The following is a 13,280-nucleotide window of genomic DNA, read 5'->3' on the forward strand; positions in this document are numbered from 1 at the left end:
AGTGAATCTAAAAATCAAAATAAACAAGTAAGAAATCTAATGAACAGAATAAACTGGTGAATAAAATAGAATCAGAGGCATGGAAATGGAACAGACTGATGATTCTCAGAGAGAAGGGGGGTAGGGGGGTGGGAAGAGATTAAACAAAGATCTTATCTGCATTACCTATGGACACAGACAATAGGATGGTAAAGGCCTGTGGTGGGAACCAGGTGGAGGGAAGCAGGGGGGGGGGGAATAGAGGAGCATCTGTAATAATCTCAACAATAAAGATTTTAAAAAATAATAAAATAAAATAGTTCCTTCAGTCTTTCAAATGTATCCAAAGAAATCTAAATACCATAACAATTTGATGCCATTTATTCTTTTAAAATAAAAAAACATTTTTTTAAAATTTACAAGTTCATGGTTCCTTGTTAGATACCTTCAATAAGCAAGATTTTTAAAAAATTATTTTTGGTATTGGTTAATGTGCATTTTTTAAAATTGTGTAAGCTTAAGACTTTTTTTTCCAAGAGAAAAAAATCTCATTGCAATCTATTAAGTAGTAGGAAATCTTCTCAGGAAATCCAGGAAGTGGGGAGAAGGATGAGAACATCTTCCCTTGGGACAACTGAAAACATTCTTTTGGGGAGCCCTCCACCCCCACCTCAGCCAGCCAATGGTTTCTATGTATCTAAGAAAACACACATACATACCCCTGGGAAGGAGGAAATGCAGCCTGCACACAGGGCTGGCATCTCTGAAATAAATCTCTCCATAGGTGCTGGGCTAAACCTTCAATATGAGGAAATAATCTTTGAGTTTTATAGCAACATATGCATGATTCTTCCCCCTCCCCCACAGAACTCCCAACACGAACAACCACATCAAATTATTGCTTCTCAGAGGCCAATTCAAAAACACCCTACTTTATCACAGAAAAAATATTCCTTGTGTATGTGAGTGCTTCCATTATGTCTTACTTGAAGGGGGGAAATGAAATAAAAATCCTATCTGAGATATTTATAGATCTCATAAAACCTCATTCACTCTCATAAGCTGCTGTAAGCTCAGTCATCAGGTAAGGCAGAAATGGCAGGTATAGTAACCAGTACTGTATTATGTTATATGTGCCTAATTCTGGCCCTTAAAAAAATAACTGTATGCTGGAAAAACTTAGCAGTAAGTCATAAGTAAAACTGGAGAGGAAGAAAGGGGAACGGGTTGGTTATTTGCATGAGCAAGCCAAGCAAATTCCAAGGATGTCAAACTAAGGTCAGTTCTGGGGATAATGAGTATTGCTTGTTTTTCCCCAGTTCTAGATACAAGTCACTTCATGAGAGCCTCTCCTGCGGGTGGATAAAAGAATACCATGTCCAATGCGCAGCACTCCCTTGCCTCGCCCCCATCATTCACCTTCTCTTAGATATGCCAGGATCACTGGGACCTTAGAGTAGGGGTGGGGAACCTTTTTAATGCCAAGGGCCACTTAGATATTTATAACATCATTCCTGAGCCATACAAAATTATCAACTTAAAATTTAACCTGCTAAATTTTGGTCAAACATTTAATTTATTCATCCCGAATGCCTTGGCAGGGCCAGACCAAATGATTTCCTGGGCCTTATACAGCCCACAGTCTGGATGCTCCCCACCCTTGTCTTAGAGAGACAAGTGATACTATTTAGAAAAAGAGCACTGAAGGGAGGAAGAATAGTTGAAAATAGGGGAGAAAGGAGCATTTGTTGAGTGGATGCTGTGTGCCAGACATAGGACCAGAGAGCTTGCCTGGCCTCATGTAGGCCTGCTTAACTCCATTCCACAGATGATGGAATGGGATTCAAAGATGTTATGTGTCTTTCTCAAGGATCCAGCTCTGTCAGATTTCAAAGCCTCCAAGTAATGAATCTACTACAAAACACTGTGACCTTAAGGAAATTTAGCACAATCTAGTCTTTTTATAGTGAGAAAACCAAAGCCCAGTAAAAAGACCAGAGAACCATGCAACTCCCTACAGGTCCATTGGTTGCCAGGCTTAGGCTTCTGGCTTGGTGCCTACTACCTGAGGAGGAGTGAGTATAAATGTAAAAATTCAGTGTTGAGCTGACTTCCCAGGTCTGGATCCTGGCCCAGCCACTTCCAACTTGTGTGACTTCAGGCAAGCCATTTAATATCTCTAACCTCAATGTCTCCGTCTGCAAAATGGGAATAAACAGAATATGTAATACACAGGGTGGTTGTGAATACTGAATGAAATGCTGCGTACAAGGTGCTCAAAAGATATTATCTCTTTTGAAGTATTTGATATATATTAGGTATTATTATGATGCTATTATGATGATAGGAAGATTAGCCAAGTGGCAAGAGGGAAGGGGAAAGTGTGTTCCACCACTGGTTTTGCAAGTCATTTGCTTTGTAGCCACATTAAGACAACTTGCTAAATCTTCCTCTGCCCCATGTTCTCACCTCTGAACGGGAAATTCTGTAACATCTGCCTGCTCCTTAGTTACAGAAGAAATGTGCCAATGATGATATTGTGAGCAAAACACCTTAAGCCTTTGAGAACAAAAAGCTCAATAAAGATGTTTGTTAGACTTTCACAAGCAAACGAGAGAAATCATCTCTTGGTCCATATTAGAGAAAATGAGCACCTTGACACAGAGAGGCAAAGCCACAGGCCAGGGCTGAACAACCTTGGAACACAGTAGTGAAGTCAGCGACTCAAATTTACATTGAGTAGCACCCCAGGTAGCTCACAGGAGAATCATATCTGCATTGAGACCTCCTCACAGAAGGCATCTTCACCCTCATGGGCAGGAGCTGCGCTCTATTAACAGGGTCTACCATGACCAAATGAACCAAGAACAAAAGCTCAAAAGGTAAAAGTAGATGGAATGTAATTCTACTCCTTTGTACACTGAGCAAATGTGCTGCCTCTCCAAAACTAAGAGCCAACGCTGTGACCCGTCCATTGAATTCCTGCTAACAGGGCTCTGGAAGGTGAGGGTGGGAATGGGGTCAGGAGCAGAAGCAGGAGCAGGAGCAGGCGGGCACTCCCTTCCAGAGCAATTGCTGCACGGCTAATTGCAGTTTTCACAGCTGGATTGAGCTTCCCAAAAGGCATCCTTCAACCCTAAGCTCTGAGCTCTTCGCATGATGTTCTTTCTTACCCCCATCAAAGACAGTTTACAGATGAAAGGATGTAGCTACAGCACATGCATTTTGGCAAACATTACAGTCTGAAATAGAGGCATTTCTAAGGCTTCTTTGTGAAGATCACCACACGCCCATGGTCATTGCCTCAAGAGTTACGCCTTCACAGACGGGGAGGCAGTCTCCTTGCCTGAATGTCCTCAGTGGCAATTCTCCCACAGTTTATTTTTGCTACTCTTACTAGAAACATGCGTCCTTGGAAATTCCTTATAAACAGAGTCTACTTCCAAATACTGAGGTCAGTAAGAAATATGGAGAGCTACTACCTAATGACCATCCGGCATCATCCAATGTATGTTCATACATGCATCCATCCCTTTACAACCAAAGCGCAGGCTGAGGTAAGTAGAAAATCATGGTTAAGGGCCTTCCAAGAATGAATTATTTGAAGCACAGAATGGCCAAAGTTTAATGCCCAACATCACAAAGGTCCCAGAAATGGAATTTGACCAGGTTAAGCAAACCTCTAGTGGGTCACAGGAAATGTGAGCCAAATGAGCATTAGATACTATAAGGTGAGGAAAACCAAAACAAAAAGGATGAAATAACACTTAAGCAGTCACTATTAATCAATGAGCTACATGAACTATATCAACTATATCCACCAGTACTGCCCGGCTTTATTATAAACCTCTCTTACACTTACATTCAATTACAAAAGAAATGTACTATTTCCATACATGGAGTAGGCGCCTACAACTCTGATATATATGATATTAACGCTATAAGCCTTGGCTACATATTAGAATCACCTAGAAGCTTTAAAAAACATTGATGCCTATCCATTCTACCAAATAATACTGATTTAATTGGTCTGGGGTGCCCCACAGTTGAAAACCATTGCTATAGACACAGGCAAATCTTAAATCAAGTCATATGATAATCCTTAAATATCCAATGAATGCCTAGCACAACACTCTTTAAGAACTTGATGAGTTCTATACCAAAAGTATATTATCAAAATTATAACCAAGGTATCAAGTCTGCTCTAAGTCATACAATCCAACTGGAAAACTAAGACAAGAAGGAAAAAAATAAAATACAAAGGAAAGCTATACTACCAGACAAAACTTAAAAGCAGCAGGAGGAAGTAAAAAGTTCTACAGAAGAATGTAATAGTAGCAATTATTGTTGGCCAAGAAAAAGGGGTGGAGTTTCCTAGAAGATGGGACATCATGTTAAAGGATGGATAGAACTTGGACAAAGAGAATCAGATGTGAAGAGGAAGGAAGGAAAAGGCTGACGGAAATTACATAAAAACAGAAACAGGAAAAGCACAGTCATCCATTCGGATGGCATTTACTACACATGAAAGGGGGAAACTGGTAACTATTCTCTAAACCTAGTCTTGGAATGTCTTGACTCTTAGAAGTTTTGCTGGATCCCCTGTGTAACAGGGCACCACTGACAATTTGGAACCATGGTGATGGAAGTAGGAAGTCGATCTAGGGGAGGTGACAGGGGCTGCCTTCGGGCAATGGCAAAGGGAATAGAAAGCTGGAGAATATGAAGTATGGGAGGAGTCAAATCAACAGGATTTCTCAACTGATTAGATTTAAGAGAAAGAGAGGAGCCAAAGATGACTGAAGCTTCAAACCTAGATACGGGAAGAAAGCTCATATCAAGAAATCAGAAAGCCAGGAAAAGAAGGAAAGAGGTTGATGAGTTTAAGCTAGTGATCCTGGGACAACCCCAAAAGCCTGTAGTATTGTCAGTCCCGTGTTTCCAATTCAAACACGTGAACCTGAAACTCAGAAAAATATCCAAAGTCGGAGATGTAGATTATCGCTTTGAGGAAATGAAGTAGCCTCCATTTGGGATGGAAATTTCTGTTTTGAAGATCTTAGAGGTGAAACAAATTCTTGGAAATCAACAAGAATTTTCACCATCATAACTACCAGAGATTGGGTCGAGAAGGGCAAACACTCGCTGGGCAAAGGAGTGGAAAGCAACCCTATGTTGCCTTTCCTCACTGGGGACATTGTGAAAATGAGGCCTGCTTCAACCACGAGCCTCACGAGGACTTTTTTAAAAAGACTCCCAGAAGCTGCTTCTTCCCCAACTGCTTATCACAATATTCAGTATTTTCTGTTTAAAACTGTAAAACATTACAACCTCACTGCCTATCCAATCCTCTCAAGAAATTTGAAAATGCTTCTAAAAAGGTTTTCCCGAACTGGCCCATGATTGCTGTTACAGCTTCCTGCAGCCCCTTTGTGGGAAAGGGGTCAGAGACCAAGCCAGTTCACATGTGACGCTTTCTACGTAAAACCCCAGTTCCATCACCCATCCAACTCCCCACCACATTGCCTCAGTTACTCCCCACCCCCACTTTATTCCCACTCCATTGGTTATTATTCAAGTGACAGTACTTTCTTTTCTGTATAAGACTCAAGTTATAATTGGGAGTTTCTGTTACTCTGTTTTGTTATTCGGGACAACATACATTTTCCAGGTTACCACACATTATTAAACGTGGGAAAGGGATTAAGTTACATATATAAGTCTTCTTCAAGATATTTATTTAGGGCCCAAACAATTCCACAATTCCATGTACTGTCCAAAGTCAAAGCCAAGATTTTCTTGCCGCCCTTTAAGGGGAGAGAGAGAGTGAGAGCGGAGGAAAGATTGATAAGTGACTAAAAGTTTACTGTGGGGATCAGCAAGTGAACTGATCTCGGCATCCAAGGGTCCTGGGCCCTTTGGTAATAACAACAGTAGGTGATCTTGGAGGATCAATGCCTTGTCTGGCTTTAACAACCACTTGGGGCAACCTTAGTGTTTGAAGACCCTTTGAGGATAAGAAATTCTAAAAGCCTGTGCTCCTAGCTCTGGTATAAGGCCCTGGGGCCTGCAACTTTCAATATGACCCTCAGGAAATGTCAATAAACCCATACTCAGAAATAGATATTGCATATGGCTCCACATTAATTATGTTAATTACCTCTAATCACTTCCGAATGACATAGACATGGATGCTGTTTCCTGGCCATTATGGACAGACATGTGTTTCCACACTGTACACTCATCTGTCCTAAAAGGGCCACCAGCCCCTGACATGCCATTAGCTGAACGAACAACAGAACTTGGTAAAATTCAGGCACATTTTATAAACAAGGTTGTAACAACGTGGTAAGTACAAATACACAGAGTTCAGTGTTCAAAAACTCAGAGGACTTAAAATTTCTTTACTTTGGCATTTGTATTCTAGTTTTTTATTGCTTAATTTTGAACATGCTTGTTCTCCCCCACTGGAGTCAAGCCCATCGAAGGCAGAATCCAAATCCAGTTCAACTCTGCGTCACCCAAACAGTACTTTGCACATAACCAGGTCAAGGGATGAAGCACTTACTGCGAAATGTTGCCCACATGTTAGTATAAACAAAGAAAACCCCACAAGGTGTGAGTGGGTGCATCTCCCAGGTCAGTCAGGAATGGCTTCACTATGAAATGAGAAGTCACTCACATCGCCAGCAGGCTGATCCTGGCCCCATACCCACTGCTGCTCAGCTGTAACCTGGACACAGCACACATGTCATGGACAAGAGCGCAAGAGACACAATACATGTAGCAGGACCAAGTTCTCAGGGTCACACCAAAACACCAAGTGAGGAAACCAAAAAGGACTCATGGCAATAAAAACAGTTCTCCAAATTAGCAGCAGAAAATAAAGGCAAAGTAGGGGGAGGAGCAAGATCATGACCAACGTTAGGTAAAAGCATGGTCTGTTAACGGCAATACTTTATTTCGGGGGCTCTTTTTTGAATTGTTGACAGTGTTACCGATGTCCCCCATTCCACTCTCCTTTCCCCCCCTCCACCCAATCCCTTCCCCACCGCAGGCCTTCACCACACTATTGTGTGTGTCCATGGGCTATGCCTATAATGCTTGTAAATTCTTTGGTTAATCTCTTCCCGCCCCCCTTCCTCCCTCCCCTCTGAGATCTGTCAGTCTGTTCCATGTATCCAAGCCTCTGGACCTATTTTGTTCGTCAGTTTATTTTGTTCATTAGATTCCACATATAAGTGAGATGGTGTGATAATTTGCCTTCCTCTGACTGGCCTATTCTGCTTAGCATAATAATCTCTTACACTAAATTGAATAAGGATGTTTTCTCCTGTGGAGGTTCTAAGATAACACACAATGTCACTGGGCGGAGGAGTGTTTCTTAACTTGTCAGTGTGACCTGTAACTTCAATGATTACATACTAGCACACGTGGTTGTGGAGCTTCCTAATGACTGTACTTGGTAAGATTTGATCATCTGGGTTAAAATGTCTCCACCTGCTTAAGCTAAGCAAGCACTCACTGATTGATCTGGGAAAGCAAAGGGATTTATTTGTAGAGACTAAATCTCCACCCCTCACCGTCCTGGCACCACTCAGGTTAAGTTGGGGAGCTGTCCTAAACTTTCAGCAAGTCCCAGTCCCAGCACACATGCTAGCTGCTATAACGGAGTGAACCAGAATCACCGAGAAGGTTTCTGCATTTGCCAGTCTTGGGATTCAGCAAAGGTGATTTAAAAAAAAAAAAAAAACACCTTACACGTGCTGCAAACTGCAGAGAGAGAGGGCATCTACTAACCCGCGTGGTCGGCTATCCTACGAACACCAGCCAGCTGGGACCGGCCAGAGCAAGCTGCGTTCTTCTTCCCCCGGTAGGCACGGAGTGATTCAAGAAGACTGCAGTGCCTCCTTGTACTCAACATTTAAAACACAGGAATTCTCTGAAGGGAGCAGACCCTGAAGATTTATAAGAGAATGGCTACTAAAAGCCCCATTAGGACCCTCGCTAAACTCTTCCCGTTTAAGTGGACAGGCAAATAGGCCCCACTGGCACTTATATTTAGAATGGGCTGGAGGGAGCAAGAGCCCCATTTGGAGCTGAAGGTCTCTGACATGCCCATCCATAAATCATTTCAGGGTGAGGCTGTCACAGCGCATCTTCTGTCCTGCCCTTTAAATGGATTGGACCCCAACATCACATTCTCCATCAGGGTAAGAAGTGGGGGTGGGAGTTTCAGGGAGAACAAAGAAGTCACCACTTCCTTTATACCCCCCCTCAAAACATACACATACTGCCCACTAAAGACAGATGTAGCAAAAATACTCTGCAGTGTAACATTCACCCACTTGCAGACACCAAACAGCAAACAAGTTGAGTGAATGATAATGGTTGAGAACCCCTACACCTACACAAAGATGTATCTATTGTAAAGAACATGGGAGTGAATCTATTAAAGAAAGGCTAGGAGTGTGATTGATTGCATTCACATGTGCTTTCGTTTGCAAAACTACCTTTTATTTAGTGATGGCATTCTTATACAGAAATTCTAGATAACGGGCAATTCTAATTTTTGTATTCCAACTACCAAGACTCTGTTTCAAATAAAAACAATATATAGACTTATGGTAACTGAAGAGCACACAAATCCCTTTTTTTTTTTTTTTTTTTTTTTACAAAGCAACAGCTATTTTATCCTTTCAGTGTGGTTAGCAAGGCTCCTTTGTGTCTACAAATTTCCCTGGGTGGTGCTGTTGCCAAGAAATTCTAATTCATGACAAGGGTTTCTGCAAATTGGGGACAGAGGCAAACCTGCGGATGCAGGGACCCTCGGTTGGCTTTGTCTTTCTGGCTGAGACAGCACCTGGCTGCTGGGGCCTACGGAAGGCAGTGTGCAAAGGCAAGATCACCTGAGAGAGGGAGAAGCAGCAAAGCTCACAGAGCTAATCCCCTCCCGTGTACCACGAGGCTGTTCTTGGAAGGCAACCATTTTTGTAGGTTGTCCCCTGGAGATGCCTCGTACCGAAGGCCCTTGTAAAGTGTTTCAGGATGTCTGAAGCCGAGTTGAAATTGCAGTGCTGTGGGGACGTTTTAGTTCTTCCAGTAGCCAAGTATGCCATTAGTTTAAAACAATGGGGAAACGGGGGAGGAGGGAGGAATATTCTATGATTTATTTATTTGTTTCCAGTAGCAGTGGAAAATTTTCTCTGAGCATAAGGGAGGCCTGAAACTGACCCCATCTGCCAATTATGAATCAGCATTAACAACAAGCATAATTCCATAAGAGATTTCAAGTAAACATACCATGCTCCTCAGTGGCATGAAGCACAGCTGAGTGCAAAAAAAGATGTAGACAGCACAGCTAAGTGCAAATCATTACTTGACCTGCACCGATGGAATAGTAGGCTGGGGATAAAGGATATATCCAAGTTCTAAAAGTCTCTGTAGCTTCCCGAAGGCAAACAACCAAGAAAATTTTATTAAATCCTTTTTATTTATAACTCAACAGTGGGTCCAGAAAAGCATGTTCTCTATTGCCAGCAAAACTCATGAATGGCTCTTCTTTTATCCATCGCCAAGTGGTACCCCTTATAAGCTACTCTAGCTTCTATCATACTTTTGACTTTTTCCTACTTCTGCTCAGACAGCTCTTGGAAAATTTTCCTGCAAGTTTCCAAAGAGGTTAAGACTGGTAGCCTTAAGACTTATGCGTCAGCTGAATTCCATAAAATAATAGACCACATAAGCACAGTGTAATTTATAGTTATATGGCAGGCAGAGATGATGTTACTTGGGCCAACTGCTTAAGTATGCAGTCAGAACCCAGGAGTGGAGAGCAGTTAATGTAGGAAGTCCATCTGGATTTTAAAATTATACCCGCAATGATTTTCAGAGTTGGAGTTGTATGTGGATAAGGTATCACTGCCCGAAAACTCAATATCAAAATATGAATCCGTGGCAGGAGGGCCGTCGAAGGCTCACTGACTATTAAGCAAGACAGTTATCTCAGACCATATGTTTAAAATAAAATCCTCAAATAGTACATCCTCAATTTTCAAATGCACAGATGTTCTTGGGTTTATCATCCAAGCCATTCTTTCTCTATAAACGAAATCAAATCAGATTACTGGAATCTCTGTATTTCACTCATCTCCTCCAAACCAGGTACACTGCTCACTTTCAGAAGAGCATCTCCTAATTGCTCCTTGTTTGACCTCTAAAATCTGATTACTCCAGAGCATGAGGAAACTTCCTCCTGCCTGGGGTTCTTTGTAGCAACCTTCTTGAGCCTTTTTGAGCAAAAGAGCCTCAAAATTTCACCATCTGATGGTTGATTTGGAACCAACAGTGCATATAAGTACTCCCCCCTCCTTGCACTCAGAAGGAGGAAAGGGGGGGTAGGAAAAAGGGGGAAGGAAGAGATAGAGGTTGGAGGTTTTGTCATCAGTATGAACTTAAGAGTCAGAGTCACCTTTATATAGAGCAGCTGTGACTCTACAGCCCAGAGCAGAAAGCTCCTCGGAGCCATATGCTATTTAGGAGTGCTTCCCCACAAGTTATGTTTCGGTATGTGTGTGCCTCTGGCACAGCTTGGCAAAGGCTTTTAAGATGAGGGTAGCTGGCAGTTGGAGAGGGTTAAGGCAAGACATAAGGAGGGAGGCCGGGGTGAAAGAGGTTCCTGGAAGGGGTGGGTTGAGGGGGGAGGGAGGAAAAGGCTTCTGAGGAAACAATAGATGGAAGACGTCCCCTAATTATCAAACCAATGATGTTTGTTTACACATCTAGACTTTCTCAGAGATGGCCTAACCCACTCTAGAAAAGCAAGTTTCCTCTGGAGAGGCCTTCCCCCCCAAAGCAGGCTTTACTACTGTGAAAACTTGAACCAAAACAAAGTTGTGTGATTCATCTGGAGGGAACGTTGAAACAAATAAAGCCAACTTTCTTCCCTCCAACACTGCTTAACAGTTAGTCACAAACAAGAGCTGCCTTAGGCAGGCTGACTAAATCAACAGATTCCCTTCCTAACCTGTCTAGACAGTTGTTAATGCCCAACCATTTGACACCAGTGGGGCTGACAGTGGGAAATGAAGGCTAGTTCAGAAAATGAAATTCTGGCATTTCGGTTTAATTGGGATGTGAACTAAAAGGAGGAAGAAGATGTAGTGAGACCCTTCCGGAGATAGTTTTATTAAGGATGGGGGAAAGGATGCCCTGAAGACACACGCCTTATGCTAAAAACGTGCGAACTGTGTGTGCATTTAGAGGGAGACATAGTCAAGCATCCTTGGGCGGGAATGCATGTGTGGACACACAGACACCAGAGGCCAGTACCTGGAGGGAAACTGGCAGGCTCTCATCGGGGTCCGCAGCGGCTAGCAACAATAGTACAGTCAGGATCAGCTTAGCCGCCCGGCCGGTGGTACCAAACGCCAAACCTCACTCGCTAAAGCAGCCACTGTTACAGCCCAGCCTCAAACTGGCAATCCTGCTTTGGATCCTGGCAGAGGAAAATCAGCCGTTCATTAGCCTTAACAAGCTGCTGTCACAGAGCGAAGTTACAAGAGCAGCCACACACCAAGCCTTCGTAGCCCTCCCCAAGGGCAAGTGGGCTTCTCCGAGATGCACTGTGCAAGTTCACACTTCCCCTGTGTAAATCCAACCCATTTCGTTGGCCTTTCCTTCGTGCACGTTGTAGAATTTTCAAAAAATACCCATGCCCCCCCCCCCAACCTCCCACCTCCCACCCACCATCTTTCCTGCAGAAGGTCCCCTTCAGCAGCTCCTAATCCTGGCTGAGAAAACCACTGTTTCCGCAGCAGATCACTAAGTACTTTCCGCCGACCAGCACTTTATTCCACTTCACAAAGCCCAGCGAACTTGTCACCAGCCCCACTGAGCCCTCCCTGGGACAACTTGGCATCGGTGCCCTTCAGCATCCTAGGAGTTGAACGAGTCCTCCGAGACAAAGTCAGAGGCACGCAAGCACGGGCTGTCCTTTGTCGGAGGTTGTGCTGTCCAACTGGAGCGGGACCCCACACAAAACAAAACAAAAAGAGAGAAACAAGGACACACGTAGGGGCTGTTTTCCTTCTGGGGGCATGGCACTGGGGACACCGACAATGCCCGGTCAGCGTTGGAGACACAGCTTCCCGTCCTCCTCCCGGAGTATCTTTATCCCCGGGCTCCTCTCTCTCGCTGCTGCTGCCCACCTTCCAATCCCCAAATCAAGTTCCCCCTCTTTATTGATGCTACCCCCCCCCGCCCCCCCCCCCAATCTGATGGTTGTCAGCACAAAAAAATGCACTGGGTTGAAGGTTCCAAGCTCGTGCATGGACCGACGCGCTATCCTGTCAGCCACCGCTCGTAAAACCCTCAACCGCGTCCCCACTGGGCTCCTCCGAACCCCAGAAGTTAGGCAGGTCTCCGCTGGGGGACCGCGAGCCCGACAGCATGTGCGCAAGGATGTGTGTTGGTGACTGAGACGCAGGCAGCTCGCCCGGCTGCTCCGCTCGGCACAGTACGGGGTTAGGGGGTGGGTGGAGAGGTAAACGCAGATGACTGTTTCCCAAAAACATTTGAAACAACAAGCATCGCCCCCCCCCTAAAAAAAAAAAGGTGGGGTGGGGGGGATCAAACAAACCAAAAATTCAAACCCGAAGCCCACACCAACGCAGCCCCTGCGTCTCCGCCGCCACCACACGATTTACACAAGTAATTTAAATCATTCACCTGCTGCCAGGTCTCCTCCAGGGATGGCAAAGCTGAGAAGTAGCCGGTGTCGTGGACAAGTTGTAGCTCCTGGAATATACTATAACTAGCCAACACGTCCATGCTGCTGCTGCCGGGCAAAGCGGGAGGAGAAACCCTCCCCGGAACACAGTTGGGTCTGTTTGTTTGTCAGTCTGTCTGGCTCACCCCCCAAGAAGGCAGACATCCAGTGGCCCTTTTGTTTTGTTTTGTTTCAGTCAACTAAAAAGGGAAAGAAGAAAAAAAATCAATGCAGAAGAGAGGGAGAGAGGAGGTGAGAGAGGAGAGAGTGAGTGAGGTGGATGGAGAGAGGCATCCAGCGTGTACAGTGCAGACGGCTGCCAGGAAAAGGGGACTTCTCCACGGGAGTAACAATTCCCTTCCCGGGCTCCAATCACTCCAGCGCGTGGACCGGGAAGGGGGATGCAAACTCACTGACACGAAGCTGCCATCTATTTCTGCAGCGCTCTTCGCTCCTAATGCAATCTTTGCTCTTTATTTTGGGAGGTTGCTTTTTTTTTCTCTCTCTCTCGCGATCGCTTCTCTCCCCACCC

The 13,280-nt window shown here is 44.3% G+C and overlaps 1 protein-coding gene across 1 annotated transcript in view; it reads right to left on the bottom strand.

Annotated features, from left to right (window-relative positions):
• Positions 1-13,268, bottom strand: part of KLF7 (Kruppel-like factor 7 (ubiquitous)) — a 92,956-nt gene extending 79,688 nt beyond the window's left edge. Inside the window, exons 1-2 of the mRNA XM_006759422.2 lie at positions 13,162-13,268; positions 12,709-12,948 (exon numbers count right to left, since the gene is read on the bottom strand). Coding sequence (XP_006759485.1) covers positions 12,709-12,810 — 102 coding nt within the window. The 5' untranslated portion in view covers positions 12,811-12,948; positions 13,162-13,268. The remainder of the gene's footprint in view (positions 1-12,708; positions 12,949-13,161) is intronic.
• Positions 13,269-13,280: the final 12 nt, after the last annotated feature.

This window comes from Myotis davidii, unplaced genomic scaffold (genome assembly GCF_000327345.1).
Source record: "Myotis davidii unplaced genomic scaffold, ASM32734v1 scaffold394, whole genome shotgun sequence".
NCBI lineage: Eukaryota > Metazoa > Chordata > Mammalia > Chiroptera > Vespertilionidae > Myotis > Myotis davidii.